Consider the following 17,662-nt stretch of genomic DNA (forward strand, 5'->3'; position numbering starts at 1 on the left):
TCACACACTGTTGCTGGTATTTTGGCCCATTCCTCCATGCAGATCTCCTCTAGAGCAGTGATGTTTTGGGGCTATCGCTGGGCAACACGGACTTTCAACTCCCTCCAAAGATTTTCTATGGGGTTGAGATCTGGAGACTGGCTAGGCCACTCCAGGACCTTGAAATGCTTCTTACGAAGCCACTCCTTCGTTACCCGGGCGGTGTGTTTGGGATCATTGTCATGCTGAAAGACCCAGCCACGTTTCATCTTCAATGCCCTTGCTGATGGAAGGAGGTTTTCACTCAAAATCTCACGATACATGGCCCCATTCATTCTTTCCTTTACACGGATCAGTCATCCTGGTCCCTTTGCAGAAAAACAGCCCCAAAGCATGATGTTTCCACCCCCATGCTTCACAGTAGATACGGTGTTCTTTGGATGCAACTCAGCATTCTTTCTCCTCCAAACACGACAAGTTGAGTTTTTACCAAAAAGTTCTATTTTGGTTTCATCTGACCATATGACATTCTCCCAATCCTCGTCTGGATCATCCAAATGCTCTCTAGCAAACCTCAGATGGGCCTGGACATGTACTGGCTTAAGCAGGGGGATACGTCTGGCACTGCAGGATTTGAGTCCCTGGCGGCGTAGTGTGTTACTGATGGTAGCCTTTGTTACTTTGGTCCCAGCTCTCTGCAGGTCATTCACTAGGTTCCCCCGTGTGGTTCTGGGATTTTTGCTCACCGTTCTTGTGATCATTTTGAAACCACGGGGTGAGATCTTGCGTGGAGCCCCAGATCGAGGGAGATTATCAGTGGTCTTGTATGTCTTCCATTTTCTAATAATTCCCACAGTTGATTTCTTCACACCAAGCTGCTTACCTATTGCAGATTCACTCTTCCCAGCCTGGTGCAGGTCTACAATTTTGTTTCTGGTGTCCTTTGACAGATCATTGGTCTTGGCCTTAGTGGAGTTTGGAGTGTGACTGTTTGAGGTTGTGGACAGGTGTCTTTTATACTGATAACGAGGTCAAACAGGTGCCATTAATACAGGTAACGAGTGGAGGACTGAGGAGCCTCTTAAAGAAGAAGTTACAGGTCTGTGAGAGCCAGAAATCTTGCTTGCTTGTAGGTGACCAAATACTTATTTTACCGAGGAATTTACCAATTAATTCATTAAAAATCCTACAATGTGATTTCCTGGATTCTTTCCCCCCATTCTGTCTCTCATAGTTGAAGTGTACCTATGATGAAAATTACAGGCCTCTCTCATCTTTTTAAGTGGGAAAACTTGCACAATTGGTGGCTGACTAAATACTTTTTTGCCCCACTGTATGTCTGAATCCTGTCTTCACCCGAGCCAAGAGCAGACACCGGGCATTCTCCATGTTACTGTATTTGCTTCGGCTGGCTCACATTCGATTGGACTGAACTTGGCAGTTTCCAGTTCCCTCCCCTGAATCAACAACTTTTTTGTTTGACTATGACACGACCTGACTTTTCCTAACCTTAACGAAGTCATTTTTAAAACCCACATCAAATCGACTTTGAGCCTAAATCGAACCAAACCTGAGCCAGTTTTTTGTAACAGCTGTGTTGGAAGGCACTGATAAACGACAGATCTTGTCAGTTTGGAGGACATCTTGTTGTTGTAGATGTAGATTGTGTTTGTGTTTAAACTGCATGTACGCTGCATGTTGCCTGAATTGTGATCAGAAATACACAAGTACTGACATACTGGAAATACCATGTAGTAATTCAATTGAAAGATCTTTTCAACCCAATTCATCCCCAGTGGAGCAAATAAAAGGTATATGCAACAAAGCACACACACACACACATACACAAGGAAAAGCTCAACAGAACACATAGGATGAAATAATAGAATAGTATGAAATCAAAGTATGAAAAGCATACTAACAGAGAACATGGAATTTGATGCTAACCTGAGGACGTCTGTGTCCAGGCCAGGAGGGTCTGTGTGGATGGGGGCCAGGCAGCTGTTCTCCTCAGCCTGTGGGGCTTTTATCGAACCATTGCCCATGGCCAGGCTTTGGCTGGCCACCATAGAAATGGCCCTCAGGTCCGACTGACTCGATGACTGACACAGAGGAAGTCCTGCAACTGGGCAAAGTGCTCTGTTTCTTTAATGCCTCTTTTCTGAAGTGTTAGAATGTTCTACAGAAATGAAAATGACAACCATTCTTCTTGACTTAAGATGTCATTCAATGCGTTATGATGCCTAATATGAAATGAAACTCTGCAAATATCTTGTTTCAGGTGTGCAGAATGCTGTCACCAACAGTGCTGCCTTGAATCATCTTTTACTCACTGCTCACGGCTGGATAAAATGTCACACGTAGTTTGTGTCTCTAATGTTAAAAAACAGCACCTGCTACACCTGCCACTGCACTATCTGTGTCTCAAGTCGGGTTTCTGTAGCATGCAGTCTTCAGATTCTCCCACAATATTTATCAAGAAAAAGATCCTTTTCCATGGTTTACTTACAGAGTGGCAGAGGACAGTGTTGAAGAGGACAGTCCCGCTCTGAAACACTGACTACATGATCACTGTTTGATACTTCCCAGAGAATTCAGCTGCGTCTTCTTTGGCTGCCGTCTACGAGCACAATGACATTTTCCTATGCTGGGAGGGTTCTTTGTGCCCGTGAGCTGGATCTGCTGGTGAAGTGGAAGTATCTGGCAACCCCTGGTGGCCTTGTAGCTAATGGCTCATGACTCACTGACGGTAGAGGGAGAAAGACGCAGCCTGAGGGCCAATAAGGAGTCATTTATTTACATAAGAGAAATAATCTTGATCACAAAATGAACTGAAAATATGATGGGATGTGGTTTCTCAGTATGATCAGTGGTGAGGGTGTGTGCATGTGTGGGTGAAACATGTAGTGTGAGGAAGTGATGAGTGAAAACTAAAATAATGTGCAGGAGAGAGAGTGACTCTGGCAGAAAGGCCAAGGTGCCTCAAACTGTCCTGGTTTGGACTCTGCCATGAAAGAAGCCTGGGACCCTTCATGGACCCTGAATGGTAGTGGAGACTAGAAAGGCACGATATAAGTACAGTCTTAGTTCAATGTTTAGGTAAACGCTCCAGTCTCTACCTCCTCAGACGGTGGGAGGACATGTGCTGCAGCCTCAGCAGGCAGAAAACAATGGAGGACAGCGAGGTGGATTCAGATTTCAGCGGTTGGGACCGTCAGCCTGCTGGAAGAGGTTGCATGCTCAAAACGGGCCCCCCCTCTGACGTCAGGAGGGGGCTTGGCCTGGGACCTCTTACTGGGCAGACAGGTGGAACATAATTAAAACTTTAATAGACTAGAACACTTTTAAAGCTCATCCTGTATTCTGAGGTCCTACTAGAACAGATTTCCATAGTTTCTAGTTGAATGTTTTCTCACACCAGACATGGCTGCAGCAGCCGTTTACAGCCCGTCTGCACACTCCACTTTGCTACCATCTATGTGCTTTGCTTTAGAGCTGCAGTTATACATAATGTTAGAATAATGGTGGACTCCTGAGTGGATTCAGGTGGCTTTCAATGGGTGGAGACAGTCGGCCTGCTGAGGGGCTGGAGGGGGGGATCACATGATCTACAGATCACCTTAAGAGATCATAAAGGGAGCCAAAACTAAAAAGCAGATTTTCTATATATATTTCTATTCAATACTAGAAATCAAAGCAATATTGTTGATTAAATTCTGAGGGGGGAGAAACACATAATGACAGCAAATTATAGTTTATTTACATAAAAAGACATGGAAGAACACGAAAGTGCTTTGATTACATCATGGTTAAAGAGAACTGCTTCGAATGGCCCAATGAGAATCAAGCTGACGGACCTGACCAGATCCCGTCCCTACTGCGGCGTCTTCTTACACAGACTCCATGCATAACAGCCAGAGGACAGATGGAGCGAACAAAAAAAAAAGGTTCTCTGTGAACAGCTTCCTGAAAGTGAAGATTCTATTGTCCAGTGACCGTCTCAGTGCCGCTGCCTGGGAGGAGATGAGCTGAGGAACTTGGGGAAACCAAAACTTTTTTCCCAGTTCATCTTTTGACATGCAGATCTCACTGACTGCCTCCAAACACCACAGGCCATCTTCAACACCATATCAGCACAAGAACAAAAAAAAGCTATCAGGTCTAACAGGCAGTTAAGAAAGTAAAAGACAAAAAAAAAAATAATACACTTTAAAGGCTACAAACAGCAGTTTCAGGATATTTAAGTTTCAGTCTCTACTAAAAGTGACAGTAGTTGTGAGCCGTGTAGGTGGAGGGACCGTGGTTAGAGGTTCATGGGACGATTTCAACCATCCTCAGGTCAAAGTGATCTCCGACTCTCTGGCATCGATCACTCTGAAGACTCCCACCTTCTCTTTCTTCATGTTCCCCTGGTCTTTATCTGGAAACATAAATACTTGACTTCAGTTCATGAAATCATGGTCAATACTTCCACATAGCTATTGAGGTAAATGCAAAGTGCACCTTACAAACACATCTGTGGGCTTTGTCCTCTTTAGAAACTCAAACAAGAACAACTGAAACAGCTCAACTAACATTACAGGTGGTTTCTCCAAACGCAATGCAAAATGTACGACTGCAATCTCGAAATGATTCCACCCCCTGAACACAACCCCTCATTGAGCACTCATTTGCAAACCAGGTGTTGTCTCAAGCACAGCTGATGTAACTAATCCAGGGCCTCATTAGTTGCATCAGGTGTGGTTGAGGTAGGTAACACATCAAATACCTGGACTGGCTAGAGGTTTGTTCACAGCTGCATGTTAGAAACAAGGACAAGGATACAAAAAGACAGCAAAAGCACTGAATGTTCCTTTAATATATTTTGATGAGAAGTATTTTTTTAATCGGGTAAAATATACCCGACGTCAGTGATGGTGTCACTAATGGCGTGTTTCCACTAGTACCTACTTGGCTCTACTCGGCTCGACTGCGTTTCCAGTACAGTAGCGTACCACCTCAAAGTGGGCGGGGTCGTCATAGCAAGGCGGGCCGAAACTCCAGTAGCGTAATTTGTATACGGCACAAACAAACACAACTAAGCACATGGAGGGTTTGGTTTGCGTGTATCCGTTTACCTCGTTCACAGAAATAATAAAAACACCCGGTCTCTGTTTCCGGGGTTTTAAAAACGGCAGGTTTGATTCTTGTGAACGAGTCGCTCTCATGACTCATCAAGTGACGCCGCTCTCTGGCCAATCAGTGGCCTGCAGTCTGGTGACGTCGCATTTTCAGCTGGACTGAGCTCGCTTGGAACCCCGGCCGAGGAGGTACTAAAATAGTACCTGGTACCAGGTACTAGTGCTGGTGGAAACGCAACCAAACCGAGCCGAGTCGAGCCGAGCTGAGCTGAGTAGGTACTAGTGGAAACGTGCCATTACTGTTAATTTAGTGTTCTAGGGTTAAAGGGGAGTTCTTCCTGCCACTGCTGCCTAATATAATACCTGATGCTGCTCATGTGGGGATTCTTGAATCTCTCTTAAAGAGTTTGGTCTAGACCTGCTCTTTATGGAAAGCATCTTGAAATAACGCGGTTATGAATTGGCGCTATATTAAAAAAAAATAATAATCAAAGGCCGTCTTCAGTTAAACACAAAGTATGATCATTTGTTAATGATAGCTTTACAGGTCGTGTTGTTGTTGGTGGGGGGGTGGTGATCTGGCCTGTGTTGTTCCCACCATGATTTATTCAAGGAAATCTCCCTGAAAGGTGCTGCGTGGTGTCTCTCCTCACCCACTAAGTCACTGCGATCCAGCAAAGCCTCCAGGTCTTTATCGCTGATCACCTTCCCCCTGGATGCTTTCACCTCCCTGAGTGGAACAAAGGTTACAGCCAAACGTCACTCTCTCCATTCTCCATTGCATTCTCTGAACATAAGATTGGACATTAAACTTGTTGGAGGGGAGGGTGGTTTCTTACCTCTCAGTGCCTCTGGCTTTGAGAAGCTCCCTCAGCTCATCCAAATCCATACAGCTTTTACTTTGGTTCAACTCTGCCTTCCCACCTTTGAACTTATCTACGGAGGAGAGCAAGAACAGAGAAGATAGAATATATATAGAAATAGAGAATATTTACAGTTCACAGTGTGGCGCACTGAGACAGAAAACAACACTGATCTACTGCTGCAGTGCAGGGTGTCAGGAGGAGGCTGTGTCGTATTAAATGTGAAGCCACTGACTCTTGTGGATGACCATCTGCTCCAGCTTCCTCTTGGCAGACGCCCTCTCTAGGATCTTCTGGTCGATGGTGTTGGCCGTGACCAGGCGGTACACCACCACCGGTTTGGTTTGCCCGATGCGGTGACAGCGATCCTGAGCCTGCAGGTCGGCCTGCGGGTTCTACGAGGGGAAGGAAGCATCACACAAAATGATGTACTGGGGTCACTTTAAATAACTACTATGACAATGTTTCAGTGGTGTGTAATGTGCCCCCACCCAGTCACTGTCGAAGATAATGACGGTGTCGGCAGCTGTCAGGTTGATCCCCAGTCCTCCTGCTCTGGTGCTCAGCAGGAACAGGAACACCTCTGGATCTTTGGAAAACTTGGTCATCTGGGGGAGGAGAAGACGACATTTCACGGTTGTGCACAGCAACATGTTTGTTTGTTTGTTGTCCTTTCTGGATCGATACCAGAGCCTCAAGGCTTTCCAAGTGCACCGTCTTCTTCGTCCAGTTCAAAACTCACATTTTCGTCCCTGTCGGCGTAGGACATGCTGCCATCTAGTCGGCTGTACTGGAAGTCCCGCAGGTAGCAGTAATCCATCAAAATGTCCAAGATGGATGTCATCTGACTGAAAATCAGAACCTGGACAAGAACAAATCAACCACACACTCGTGAGAAATCAAACAAACAGCATGAGCAGAGGACTTCTGACACACAGTAGCACCACAGTGAGGGCAGACTGCTGCACTCAATCACCAATGGCAATTAACACTAGTACAGGATATGCTGACTATATTACAAGAACTCCCTCTCTGCCTAATAATTCTATTCTGAACAACTGTATTGTATTCCAGATAGAAAGCGACGGTTGTTTGACATTTGAACCACCTTCTTTGTCTTCATGTTTATTGCCTGTCTGACGACATTCAGATATATTTAACCTCCAGTGGAGTTTCTTTTCTCACACTTCTGTGACATTACGTGCACCTTTGAACTGCTTCATCACTTTATTCCCTTTTCCTTTCTCATGAACAGAATCTCCTCCTGCTGTGTAAATACTTAGTTTCTATCAATTTCAGGAGTAATATTTAGAGTATTTCCCAGGTAGCCGCTGAAGGATGTGTTTTGGAGCTGCCACCTTATCGTGGTGGGGGAGTTTGAGTGCTCGTATGATCCTTAGGAGCTATGTTGTCTGGGGCTTTATGCCCCTGGTAGGGTCTCCCAAGGCAAACAGGTCCTAGGTGACGGGCCAGACTAAGAGCAGTTCAAAAAACCCCTATGAAGAGAAGACAACGAAGGACCGTGACGTCGTCCGGTATGGCGCAGCCGGGGCCCCCCCCTGGAGCCAGGCCCGGGGCTGGGGCTCGCATGCGAGCGCCTGGTGGCCGGGCCTTTGCCCACGGGGCCCGGCCGGGCCCAGCCCGAATAGATGACGTGGGTCCGACCTCCTGTGGGCCCACCACCCGCAGAGGGAGCCGTAGGGGTCGGGTGCTATGTGGCACGGGTGGCGGTCGAGGCGGAGTGCCCCGACGACCTGGGCCTCGGAGACAGCCTCTAGCTGTAGGGACATGGAATGTCACCTCGCTGGGGGGGAAGGAGCCGGAGCTTGTGCGGGAGGTTGAGAGGTACCGGCTAGATATAGTCGGGCTCACCTCCACTCACAGCTTGGGCTCTGGAACCCAGCTCCTCGAGAGGGGCTGGACTCTCCATTTCTCTGGTGTTGCCCGCGGTGTGCGGCGGCGGGCTGGTGTGGGCTTGCTTATAGCCCCACAGCTCAGCCGCCATGTGTTGGAGTTTACCCCGGTGAACGAGAGGGTCGCGTCCCTGCGCCTTCGGGTCGGGGACAGGTCTCTCACTGTGGTCTCGGCCTATGGGCCGAACAGCAGTGCAGAGTACCCGGCCTTCTTGGAGTCCCTGGGAGGGGTGCTGGATGGTGCGCCGACTGGGGACTCCATTGTTCTACTGGGGGACTTCAACGCCCACGTGGGCAGCGACAGTGAGACCTGGAGAGGCGTGATTGGGAGGAACGGCCTCCCCGATCTGAACCCGAGTGGTGTTCTGTTGTTGGACTTCTGTGCTAGTCACAGACTGTCCATAACGAACACCATGTTCGAGCACAAGGGCGTCCATCGGTGCACGTGGCACCAGGACGTCCTAGGCCGGAGGTCGATGATCGACTTCGTTGTCGTGTCATCTGACCTCCGTCCGTGTGTTCTGGACACTCGGGTGAAGAGAGGGGCTGAGCTGTCAACTGATCACCACCTGGTGGTGAGTTGGATCCGCTGGCAGGGGAGGAAGCCGGAGAGACTCGGCAGGCCCAAGCGTATCGTGAGGGTCTGTTGGGAACGTCTGGCGGAACCCGCTGTCGCTGCGGTTTTCAACTCCCACCTCCGGGAGAGCTTCTCACAGATCCCGGGGGAGGTTGGAGATATTGAGTCCGAGTGGACCATGTTCTCCACCTCCATTGTCGGCGCGGCCGCTCGGAGCTGTGGCCGTAAGGTCTCTGGTGCCTGTCGTGGCGGCAATCCCCGAACCCGGTGGTGGACACTGGAAGTAAGGGATGCCGTCAAGCTGAAGAAGGAGTCCTACCGGGCCTTATTGGCTCGTGGGACTCCTGAGGCAGCTGACAGGTACCGGCAGGCCAAGCGTGCTGCAGCCCGGGCGGTTGTGGAGGCAAAAACTCGGGCCTGGGAGGAGTTCGGGGAGGCCATGGAGGAGGACTACCGGTCGGCCTCGAGGAAATTCTGGCAAACCGTCCGGCGCCTCAGGAGGGGGAAGCAGTACCCCACCAACACTGTTTACAGTGAGGGTGGGGAGCTGTTGACCTCGACTGGGGATGTCGTCGGGCGGTGGAAGGAATACTTCGAGGATCTCCTCAATCCCACCGCCAGGTCTTCCATTGAGGAGGCAGAGGCTGGGGATTCAGAAGTGGACTCGTTCATCACCCAAGCCGAAGTCGCCGAGGTGGTCAGAAAGCTCCTCGGTGGCAAGGCACCAGGGGTGGACGAGATCCGCCCTGAATACCTCAAGTCTCTGGATGTACAGGGACTGTCTTGGTTGACACGTCTCTGTAACATCGCCTGGCGGTCGGGGACAGTGCCTCTGGAGTGGCAGACCGGGGTGGTGGTCCCTCTTTTTAAGAAGGGGGACCGGAGGATGTGTTCCAACTATAGGGGGATCACACTCCTCAGCCTCCCCGGGAAAGTTTATTCCAGGGTACTGGAGAGGAGGATACGGCCGATAGTCGAACCTCGGATTCAGGAGGAACAATGCGGGTTCCGTCCTGGTCGCGGAACACTGGACCAGCTCCACACTCTCCATCGGGTGCTCGAGGGTTCATGGGAGTTTGCCCAACCTGTCCACATGTGCTTTGTGGACTTGGAGAAGGCATTCGACCGTGTCCCTCGTGGCATCTTGTGGGGGGTGCTTCGGGAGTATGGGGTCCGGGGCCCTTTGCTAAGGGCTGTCCGGTCCCTGTACGACCGGAGTAGGAGTCTGGTTCGCATTGCCGGCAGTAAGTCAGACCTGTTCCCGGTGCATGTTGGACTCCGGCAGGGCTGCCCTTTGTCACCGGTTCTGTTCATTGTTTTTATGGACAGAATTTCTAGGCGCAGCCAGGGGCCGGAGGGGGTCCGGTTTGGGGACCGCATGATAGCATCTCTGCTTTTTGCGGATGATGTTGTCATGTTGGCTTCGTCAGGCCGGGACCTCCAGTGTGCACTGGGGCGGTTTGCAGCCGAGTGCGAAGCGGCTGGGATGAGAATCAGCACCTCCAAGTCCGAGGCCATGGTTCTCGACCGGAAAAAGGTGGTTTGCCATCTCCGGGTCGGTGGAGAGTCCTTGCCTCAAGTGGAGGAGTTCAAGTATCTCGGGGTCTTGTTCACGAGTGGGGGAAGGATGGAGCGTGAGATCGACAGGCGGATCGGTGCAGCGTCTGCAGTAATGCGGTCGCTGTATCGGTCCGTCGTGGTGAAGAGGGAGCTGAGCCAAAAGGCAAAGCTCTCGATTTACCGGTCGATCTACGTTCCTACCCTCACCTATGGTCATGAACTTTGGGTCATGACCGAAAGAACAAGATCTCGGATACAAGCGGCCGAAATGAGTTTCCTCCGCAGGGTGGCCGGACTCACCCTTAGAGATAGGGTGAGGAGTTCGACCATCCGGGAGGGGCTCGGAGTAGAGCCACTGCTCCTCCACATCGAGAGGAGCCAGCTGAGGTGGCTCGGGCATCTGTTTCGGATGCCTCCTGGACGCCTCCCTGGGGAGGTTTTCCGGGCATGTCCCACCGGAAGGAGGCCCCGGGGAAGACCCAGGACACGCTGGAGGGACTATGTCTCTCGGCTGGCCTGGGAACGCCTCGGGGTCCCACCGGATGAGCTGGAGGAGGTGTCTGGGGCCCGGGAAGTTTGGGCATCTCTGCTAAAACTGCTGCCCCCGCGACCCGACCCCGGATAAGCGGTTGAAAATGGATGGATGGATAACCATGTTCATTATATTTTCTAGGCTTAGTGATTTAATAGAACCCCCACTTGTGTCTCTGGGCTCCAGGACCAGGATCAGAGAGAAAACAGTATTGTGGAAATTATTTGTTGATGTGCACGACCAGACATGTGAGGTCGGGGTGGTTACTGAATACATGTTAGGGAGAGGCATCCGTAGCCATGAGACACTACATCAATATTATTTCATAGCTGATGGCACCAGGCCACACATCTAGTCACTAGTCACTTAATTCTCCACCTTTGCTGATGAAGTGACATGTAGTTACATATTTGGCCCCTAGTGTCCCATTTCACCTTATGCCCCCTTTTCTTTAGTGCCGGCAGCAGTCTGTCCAGAATGAGAAACTTCCCGGAGCTCTGTACCAGCTGCTCATCGATCTGCAGGACAAAAAGAAAACATGATTAACTGTCACGCTAACTTTGCTTCTTTAACATCACTCTGAAAGAACATCGTTCATCTGCTTCACTCCTGCTCTTCGCCTACTTTCCCTATCTCTACACCACACCACACCACACCACAGCAGCTGGAGCTATGGTGAACTCCACCATACAAGTGGAGGTTAGCGAGTTACCTTAAACTCCTGAGTCACAGGGTCGAGGGGGTACTCCACCAGGTAGGGGTGGTTACAGCATCTCTTTAGCAGGACGAGGATGTTCTGCAGCTTCAGGCTAATCTGAGCGTCCAGCGGGCTCTGGACCTCCAGCACTGGGGGAGCGCTGGAGGAGACGAGGGGAAAAGAAGCGTGAGCAGACAGCCACGGGGTTTGTTACACAACCAGCGCCTTCAAACACAGGTTAGAATATAGAGTAACGGTAACAGAGGACTGAACAATGAAATAAGTATGTGATAGTAATGAGGTAAAGAAATAAAACTCATGACGCTGAGTAAGCATCAGTTATATCCAGTTACTGAGACGTGTGTAGACAGTGCTGACCTGAGCTCAAGCTCCTTTTGGACCCTTTCCAGATATTTCTCCAGGTCGTACGGTGTGTCTCCACCCTTTTCTGCGTAGTCTACCACCTTTCGACTGCGGCGCTTCGGCCTGCCGCTCGACGTCAGTGCTACAGGAGCTTCCGTCTACACAAGCCATAATTCCAATCATTTTCAAGGCCTTTCAACAATAACGACATATTGCAGCTGTGTCACGGTGGTTGGCTGTGTGACCAGCGGAGAATGAGCCCACAGAGCCCAGCCTACGGTCCACCCAGGCTACGGTCCACCCCGAAACTACATCACTGGTTACTACACTGTGTTACCTTTTCCTGGCCAAGCATCTTGGCAATAGTTTTGTTGACCACGGCGGTGTAAAAGGCCTCCTGTTTGGTTGTCAGGGGAGCGTAGACGATGATCTCCTTCTTGGGAGGAACCTCCAGTGTCACGTCTGCCTTCAGCCTCCTCAGCAGGAACGGAGTCAGAATCTGAAGTCAGAGAAAATCTTTAGAAAACGCTCATTTTCTGTGTCACCACAAACCTCAGCCGCACCGCAGGGAAGCCAATCCAAGTGTGTTTTTGACACCATCCAATTAAAAGAAGTCTATACAGATGGAAATGACAAGTTAACTGACACAGCTGAGGTTTCTAATATTGGAATAATTCATATTTCGGTCTTAATGACAAGAAAATGGTTGTACAGTCAACCATCATGTCAGAGCTGGACTATGGAGACACTTTATTCTCAGCATGACACAGTCTGTTATTGTGCCTTGTGTTTCATTACAGCAGATCACTGTGTACTATATGAAAGAGTAGACTTGTCCTGACTGGGGGGGGGCACTGGTTACAAGAAGTGGTCTGAGCCCTCCTTCACTCTACTCATCCCTCCGGTAAATACTGATCCTCTACTGCTCTGTACCTCTGTGACTGTGTGTATGTGCTTTTGTTTGAGCCCTCATATCAAACACACAGCATCACGGTCAAACGTCTCTCGTGTGGTGATGGTTAGAAACCCTGACCTGATGCAGCATGCTCAGGATGTTCTGCTCGCGCTCAGCGGCCACCACGTTCTCAGCCTCGCCAAGGGTGTCGATGTCAAACCACGACTCGAAGCTACACGGCAAAAGTGGAGGGGTCAAACCTGCTGCTTGCTCAATTCTTACAAACTCAACGTCAATCTGAATCTAAATGAACATGTTTAAAGAGACTATTTCCCATGATGCACTGATTTCTGTACAGCAGAGCTAAAACAGTGTGATGAACTTCTTTAACATCAAACTTTTGTGAGAGACCAAAACTCTGCATACCTCTTGAGATCATCAAAGACCTCCGGCAGGAGGAAGTTGAGGAGGGACCAGAGCTCAGCCAGGTTGTTCTGCAGAGGTGTTCCCGTCAGCAGCAGCTTGTTGTCGGTGGGCAGCATTTTCAGCTCCCGCACCAGCCTACAGTTGAGGTTTTTGATCCTGTGGCCTTCGTCCACTATCAGGTACTTCCACTGGCAGTGCTGGAGCAGAGAACACAGATGGCCTGGGCTCTCATACAGTACTCATGACAACAGTAACATACAGGTGCAACGTACAATTATTGTCAATATCGATTAATGTCACCATGAATCTTCTCAATGAAAGGTTCTGTCCATAAAATGTCAGAAAAGTGAAGGGAGCCTGGTCTAATGTCCAACAGCCTAAAAACAGTCAGTTAACAATCAGATGGCAAAGAAAGAAGAAGTGTTGACAAACGATTAGCAGAGTATCAAATTAACTATCGGCTTATTAATGGTTGCCGCTCGACGGTCATAAATGTTGGCAAGTTGATCGGCTGCCTGTGACACATAACTTGTGTTTCATTAGGCAGTCATATAACATTTTTAAAAGAGAGTTATGTGTCAGGTGTAGTTTTACAAAAATAAAGCTGACAGCCATCACATGAAGCACCAGTGCTTCAAACATCATCTCACTGCCTTCACTGTCCACGACTGTAACCCAGGAGTTACAGTGATGTCATACTACACACTGTAATGCTCTACTTTAATTTCAGAGCCTTCAGACAACTTCATAGAAAATCTGCTATGAAAACAAATGTCCCAGTAAACCTGCATGTTTGGGTCACTGGTATAATTACTAGTTAATGTAGTAATAGTTGGTATGATGACTGATGATAGCGAGCAGGGATCCTACCTGGAGGAGTTTCCTGTCAATCATGGAGATCTCAAAGGAGGTGACAACCACAGGACACATGCTGAGGGGCCCCTGAGGCCTGCGGATCTGCTTCAGCAGCTTGGCCCTCTCTGGCTGGGGGCCGTGGTAAAGCAGCACAGACACCTGGGATGGACACAGGACACTGCTAAGACAAGATAACAGCCGATACACCGATACTGGGAGGTTCTGCCTTCATAAGTATCAATACTTTGAAGACTGACAGTGTTTGAATGAGTGTAATCTTCCTACCTCTGGTGTGAAGCGCTTGAACTCGCTGATCCAGTTGGGCAGAGTGGAGAGGGGGGCCACCACCAGGAAGGGACCCATCACTTTCTTTTCTATCATCATGGCGATGTGAGCGATGCACTGGATGGTCTTTCCCAGTCCCATCTCGTCGGCCAGGATCCCGTTGATGCCGTTCTCCCACAGCATCTGGCGGCACAGAGGGAACACGGCCTGCTGCTTTACACTGAGCAGCACGGAGCGCCACCAGGCACTCGCTGGGTTCTACTGCGGACCCCCACTGGCTAGAACACACCATTTATCGTTCACTGCGAAGGCTACACAGGCTAATGTGGAGATCCTGTAATCCTGTGTCTGCAGCTTTACTTCATGAAGTACTGAACGGAGTAGAGAGCGGTCATGGGCAACACACACTGGCTGATCACATCATTTGAGTAATCAGTGAGGTTTTTGGAAATATGCCTCATGGTATTACATCGGGAGAAAGACGTATTGTTATGTCTGATCAGGCCACCGTTTTTAAAAAGGCACAAAGAGTCTAATTTCCCTAAAAACAACGTATAGACTAAAAAAAACAATGAAATAGTGAACATGTTTATTTGTGCGCTGTAAAACAATCAGAAGATAACCATCTGTAGTATCTCTAGTTGCTGAGCAGACCTGTTCTCCATCGTACTGCTGCTCCCTGTGAACCTACATGACTCAGAGAGCTGGGAACAGCTGAAAACTGTAATCAAACAAATAATCATTTCCCACAATCCCACATTGGTTGCGCCCTACTGACCCTCAGCCACTCGATGCCTTCAATCTGGTACCATCTCATGACACCCCCGGTGAAGTACTGCGGCTGCTGGGCAGGGACCGGCTGGCCGTTGACCTTCCTGTCAGGATGCAGGAGGTGCTTGGCGTTGTCCCTCACCGTCTCCGACAGGCGGTTCTTGATGTCTTGGTTGGAGTCGCTCAGCTTCTCGATGTCCTCAGCTTCTAGTTTCTTCAGCGCCGGCACCGCGTCCTGAGAACAGTAGGTTGGTATATACATGCATCACTAACATCCTCTATCCACCCACAGGAGAGAAGAGTCTAAACAAAATGAACCATTACCGCTTCCTCCACTTTGGCTTTCTTAGCTTGTGAAATTATTTCCTGGAAGACAAAAACCAAGCAGAAGCAGAAGATGAGTAAAGGACTAATGTGCCAAACAGACAAGTCAAAGGAAACCTCACTACTTACTTCTTTGGACATGACATCTGCGATTTTGTAGTCCTCGTCCCTCCTCCTCTTCTTTTTATCTGGTTCAACAAGGAAAACAGTCAAAACGTCACATTTATAGACATCAGGATTTAATAATCACTTGGAAATAACCGTATTACTTTGAGAATTAACTCACCTTTCTCAGGTTCTGCACGCTTTGTGTTCTGCACCTAAAAAGACAAACAGGCCTGAGTAAAGCATCCATCCATCTATGTGAATACGGGGAGTGAGTGTGTTTGAAAGCTAAGCTACAGTGTTTTTCAGCACAACATCGGTCACCTTCTTTTCAAGCTTCTCCTTCCGGAGTTTCTCCTGAAATTGTGGGCAGAGAGGCAGAGTGTGAGGCAGTGATTCAGCTCAGGGACCAGCTGTGTCACATGTGTGTGTGTGTTCACTCAGTGTGTACCTCGCTCTGCTGCTGCTCCATTTTAGTCAGCAGGAACTTGGAGTAGATGTTGCTCTTCTGGAGCAAATGCTGCAGCCTCTTGAACCGCATGTCATGAGAGTCCCTGTCCCATGATTCCCGGGCCTGGTGGGGAGCATCACAAAAGACATTTAGGGACTGGATATCAGCTGGTGACTATGTTCTAAGTGTTGTCTGAACACAAGAACTGTGTCCGGATGAGAGACTTTTTGAGAGATTTTTTCTTCATTTTAGTTGTAATTTAATCTAAACTTTTTTTTAATCTGAGTCGGTGCTACAGGTGATTGGACCCAGCCGTGATTCAGTTTTACAGAGATTTTGTATTTTTTAAACAAGGTTTTAGATAAAGAAAAGTGTGTGCATGTGTGTGTGTGCGTGTGGACACACATCCTGATGACTGCACACCTTTTCCCTCATCTCCTTTTCTTTCCGCTCCCCTTCCTCCATCAGCTGCTTTTCTTCTTCCTCCATTTCCTTGGTGATGACCACTGCAGATGTCATGTTCTCAGGTTTCTTGCCGACACCTGCAAAGAAACCACAGGCTTGGTGAAGAGGCCGGCTGGCTCACCGCCTGAAGGAGTCCACATCTCCGCGACACAGAGGCCGATCACATTTGATCAGCTACGACCCGACACGGCGCCCTGTTCCTGCTGGAGATTCATCTGACAAGCTACACCTCACCTCATTAGCTCAGCCTTAAATGACATAATGGTGACACTTAATAAAACTTGATTAGCTCTTTAGGGGGGGACCCTGGGGGCTGACAGGTTGGGTTCTCTTGTGACTGACCGTCGGCAGCTCCGGTCTCCACGGTGGTGCCCAGGGGCCCCTCAGGTTCGTCAGGCTTGGGGCAGTGAGGGGACACACTGCGAGCTTCTTCCTTCACACTGGCAGCATGAGAAAGAACACACAGGTTGAGCTTCCCCTGGAGGGGTTACGGGGGGGGGCACTTCCATTCACATTTATCAGCAGAACATGATCAGAACATTTACAGTCCAGGGGGAGGATTTCTCTCATCCATGTCTTTAAAGATGACACCAGCAGGGCTCCATTGAATGTATGTGTGTGTGTGTGTGTATATATATATACACACACACACACATAATTTTTAATACATCTTTTTTTTTTATTCATACTTTTATATATTTATATTTTACTTTGTGTTTGAAGTGTATTCTTATTCTTTTGGAGCTGTGTGTAACAAAAAGCAATTTCCCCCTGGGGATGATTAAAGGAATTCTGATTCTGATTCTATACTGTTGTTGTTATGTTGTTAGGAGTACTTATATTGTTCTTTTCTTATTGTTGTAGTGTATTTCTAATTTTCCTACTGTACATAGAGAGACAAGTCAAATTCTTGGTTTGCTTGTACAAACTCCCCTTCAGCAGAGCCTCTCAGACACGACGCTCGACGTCAACTTCCACCAACACGAAGCTCCATGAAAACTGCAGGTTATCTCACTCACCTGCTCATGGTCTCCGACGGCTGAATCACCGCTTCGAGCTAGTTATCACAAACAGTCTCTGGAACTTTTTCTCCGGTTACAAAAGAAAGTTTTTCGAGCAGTTGTTGAACTCCAGTGCAGCAGACACCGATAGAGTCAGTGGGGGGGCTAAGGCCGCGTATATCCCACTAAAGTGTGAAAATATGGTGTTAGTTAGGAGTGTTCGCTATCAGACCAGTTTAAATTCCACGTTTGGCATGTACAATGAGCCCGACGTGTGGCTTGGTCTGCAGCTAGAAACAAGGGACGGACGTCCGGTCAATTCCTTTCCAAATAAAACTACTAACGCGAACGTTACGCCCGAGAACCGCCCCAGGAGCTCGTTATTTCCTTTTATTTTGGTGATAATGCTGACGTACTTCCGCCGTTTCCACGTCAATTCGGCTCACTTGACGCAGCGAGGAGTTTTATTGTGGGCGGGGC

General features: G+C 48.8%; 2 protein-coding genes across 3 annotated transcripts in view; both read right to left on the bottom strand.

Annotated features, from left to right (window-relative positions):
- Positions 1-2,048, bottom strand: part of LOC139210911 (cGMP-dependent protein kinase 2) — a 38,889-nt gene extending 36,841 nt beyond the window's left edge. Inside the window, exon 1 of the mRNA XM_070841115.1 lies at positions 1,927-2,048. Within this exon, the coding sequence (XP_070697216.1) occupies positions 1,927-2,048 (122 nt within the window). The remainder of the gene's footprint in view (positions 1-1,926) is intronic.
- Positions 2,049-3,717: 1,669 nt separating this feature from the next.
- On the bottom strand, positions 3,718-17,418 carry hells (helicase, lymphoid specific). Of its 2 annotated transcripts, none has more exons than XM_070840802.1 (23): positions 17,201-17,418; positions 16,524-16,621; positions 16,140-16,258; positions 15,717-15,839; positions 15,590-15,622; positions 15,447-15,480; positions 15,290-15,348; positions 15,161-15,202; positions 14,844-15,071; positions 14,066-14,248; positions 13,796-13,939; positions 12,926-13,122; positions 12,638-12,731; positions 11,942-12,103; positions 11,620-11,762; positions 11,257-11,401; positions 10,979-11,062; positions 6,705-6,824; positions 6,454-6,570; positions 6,198-6,357; positions 5,939-6,035; positions 5,757-5,829; positions 3,718-4,399 (listed from the first exon to the last, which is right to left on the bottom strand). In XM_070840802.1, the coding sequence occupies exons 1-23, from the start codon at positions 17,206-17,208 to the stop codon at positions 4,379-4,381; spliced, it is 2,484 nt and encodes an 827-aa protein (XP_070696903.1). In that variant the 5' UTR covers positions 17,209-17,418; the 3' UTR covers positions 3,718-4,378. The 2 variants fall into 2 exon arrangements, with proteins under 2 accessions (XP_070696903.1, XP_070696902.1); XM_070840801.1 differs by having other exon boundaries at positions 5,753-5,829.
- Positions 17,419-17,662: the final 244 nt, after the last annotated feature.

The sequence above is a fragment of the Pempheris klunzingeri genome, chromosome 12 (genome assembly GCF_042242105.1).
Source record: "Pempheris klunzingeri isolate RE-2024b chromosome 12, fPemKlu1.hap1, whole genome shotgun sequence".
Lineage (NCBI taxonomy): Eukaryota > Metazoa > Chordata > Actinopteri > Acropomatiformes > Pempheridae > Pempheris > Pempheris klunzingeri.